A 1389-nucleotide genomic window follows, 5' to 3' on the forward strand; every position below is an offset into this window, starting at 1 on the left:
GGCCGCCGGGGGGCGCAGGCCTGGCGGACGGCTTCCACCGCTACTACGGCCCCATTGAGCCGCAGGGCCTGGGCCTGGGCCTGGGCGAGACGCGGGCTGCGGCCCGGGGTGCGGCCGGGCGTCCGCTGTCGCCGCCAGCCGCGCAGCCCCCACAGAAGCCACCACCCTCCTACTTCGCCATCGTGCGCGACAAGGAGCCGGCCGAGCCCCCCGCGGGCGCCTTCCCGGGCTTCCCGTCGCCGCCCGCGCCCCCCGCCGCCGCGCCCGCGGTTCTGGGCCCGGACCCCGACGTCCCCGAGAAGCCGCGCTTCGCCTCGAACCTATGATCCCGCGTGGACGCCGCGGGGCTCGGACCCTGCGTCCCGGCCTCCTAGAGCCTCCCAGCCGGCTGCGAAGAGCTGCGTAGACAGCGCTGGCCTCCTCCGTGCAAAGCGTAACACACACACACGCGTATACTGCTAAATACACACGTAGAGGTATCTAAGTCCCCGCGAGACGTTGAAGAGACCTGCTTAGCATTCAGTGTTACATGTTGTCCTTTCTTTTAATGATTAAAGGATTTAAAAGGTGGTTGTAAGATTATTTCTTTCTAATCTATTTTGACTTAGTTCCTTTGATATACGTGTTTCTCTGTTTTATAAAGAGTCCTTGGATTCAATGGGAACAACATTCTGATTTTAAACCGGCTTCTTAGATGAGCTCGGGGACAGCACCAGGGAAAGCCTCCATTGGCTGTGGCTTGCATCTGAGTTATTAATCATTAGTTAGTACTACATAGCAATGCCCCTTTTATAGGTAAAATTGTATTTTGGTGCTTTCGATTTGAAACTAGGTGAAAACACGCTTGGCCGCTCGCTGTAGGAGAGTAGCGCTGCGGGATTAGAACTCGCTTCCACCTCAGGCGCGTGCCCTCCTCTGCGAAACCCGAGGGGTGTCTGTCTCCGCGCGTCAGCAGGACTCTATCAGTGTTAGCTGTAAATACTTTTTTCGACCCAAATAAAAATAGCTATTCTGTGTTGTATGAAAGTAAAAGTCACTGTTTAAGAATTTAGTTTTATTTGTTCACTTCAAATCTTAAGAGTTTTAAATTTTATAAAACCTAACTGTAACGATTACGCAATTGTAATGCAATGGCTTGACACCTACAATATTATTTTAACCTGCAATGTTTTATGCAAAATTGTATGCTCGAATCTACAAGTTGCTTGTATTACACCAAAAAATCATTAATTTTCTTCCTTCTTGCCATAATCAGGCATCCTAAAATAGTCCCTGCATGCTTCCTGGGGGAAAAATAGGTTCAGATCAGTCACTGTAAAGGAAGACTTACAGTATTTCTCATTTCTAGAAGCATATACCAGTTTATTTCCTATCTTAAAATTCTTATAA

General features: G+C 50.3%; 1 protein-coding gene across 1 annotated transcript in view; it reads left to right on the top strand.

Moving 5' to 3' along the window:
• Nucleotides 1-326, top strand: part of LOC101580344 (potassium/sodium hyperpolarization-activated cyclic nucleotide-gated channel 1) — a 375264-nt gene extending 374938 nt beyond the window's left edge. The window contains exon 9 of the mRNA XM_004648037.1: nucleotides 19-326. Within this exon, the coding sequence (XP_004648094.1) occupies nucleotides 19-326 (308 nt within the window). The remainder of the gene's footprint in view (nucleotides 1-18) is intronic.
• Nucleotides 327-1389: the final 1063 nt, after the last annotated feature.

The sequence above is a fragment of the Octodon degus genome, unplaced genomic scaffold (genome assembly GCF_000260255.1).
Source record: "Octodon degus isolate 3935 unplaced genomic scaffold, OctDeg1.0 scaffold00348, whole genome shotgun sequence".
Classification (NCBI taxonomy): domain Eukaryota; kingdom Metazoa; phylum Chordata; class Mammalia; order Rodentia; family Octodontidae; genus Octodon; species Octodon degus.